Source organism: Penaeus monodon, chromosome 27 (genome assembly GCF_015228065.2).
Source record: "Penaeus monodon isolate SGIC_2016 chromosome 27, NSTDA_Pmon_1, whole genome shotgun sequence".
Taxonomy (NCBI): domain Eukaryota; kingdom Metazoa; phylum Arthropoda; class Malacostraca; order Decapoda; family Penaeidae; genus Penaeus; species Penaeus monodon.
In genome coordinates this window covers 24,764,127-24,764,864 of record NC_051412.1, presented here as the reverse complement: position 1 = coordinate 24,764,864, position 738 = coordinate 24,764,127, and the positions used below count along the sequence as shown (strand labels likewise).

At 48.4% G+C, this 738-nt stretch overlaps 1 protein-coding gene across 1 annotated transcript in view; it reads right to left on the bottom strand.

Moving 5' to 3' along the window:
• LOC119590713 (annulin-like) overlaps positions 1-738 on the bottom strand; it is a gene marked incomplete at its 5' end in the record, with an annotated part of 38,054 nt that overhangs the window by 7,779 nt on the left and 29,537 nt on the right. Inside the window, 1 exon segment of the mRNA XM_037939400.1 lies at positions 50-194. Within this exon segment, the coding sequence (XP_037795328.1) occupies positions 50-194 (145 nt within the window).

Genomic DNA, 738 nt, shown 5'->3' with positions numbered 1-738 from the left:
CGTAATCCTTGTTTGAAAAGCCCCCGGGGCCACAGGAGCGAGAACGTACTTGAAGGGCTGGCCGATGACGATGTCGTCGTTGAGCTGGAAGTCGAACTCAACCTCCTCGAACTCCTCGTTGAGATAATACCTGGCGAAGTTGTTCTCGCACAGCCTGAGGGCGTGCAGCATCACGTTCCTCTCTTCCTCGGATTCTGCGGAGAGAGAGAGAGAGGGGGGTGGGGGGGTTGAAAGGGCGAAGGAGAGGGCTGGGTGAGTCGCCCTTGTAAGGTGTTGGGTTACCTCACTATCGAGATTACTTTGCTTGGTATACTTTGATATCCTCGCCTGTCACGAAATTCGTTTTCTTGTGTTACGATTAAAAAAAAATAGATCGCTAAAATAGAATTTAAAAAAAAACTCCAAAAGCTATAAATCATCTTTTATACCCCCTACTGACAAACTCTCAGCTAAACTTGCGGTCAACCAAGAAACTTTACACCTTACGATCATCGATCACATTACATAAAAGACCGGCTTATCCAACGCCCCGACCCGCCTCCTGACCAAGCCATGGATCGAATGAGTCACTTGCACAAGCATTGGGTGGCTGTGACTCATGCACCTGACTTATGCCTGATTCGCCTGACAACTGAGACGGCAATCTGACATTTCTGGGAGTAATGAACTTGGCCTGATATTTAGACCTGAGCGCCGTGGAACAAGCTATCATCAGCTGAGATGAGCTGGTTTGGTAGA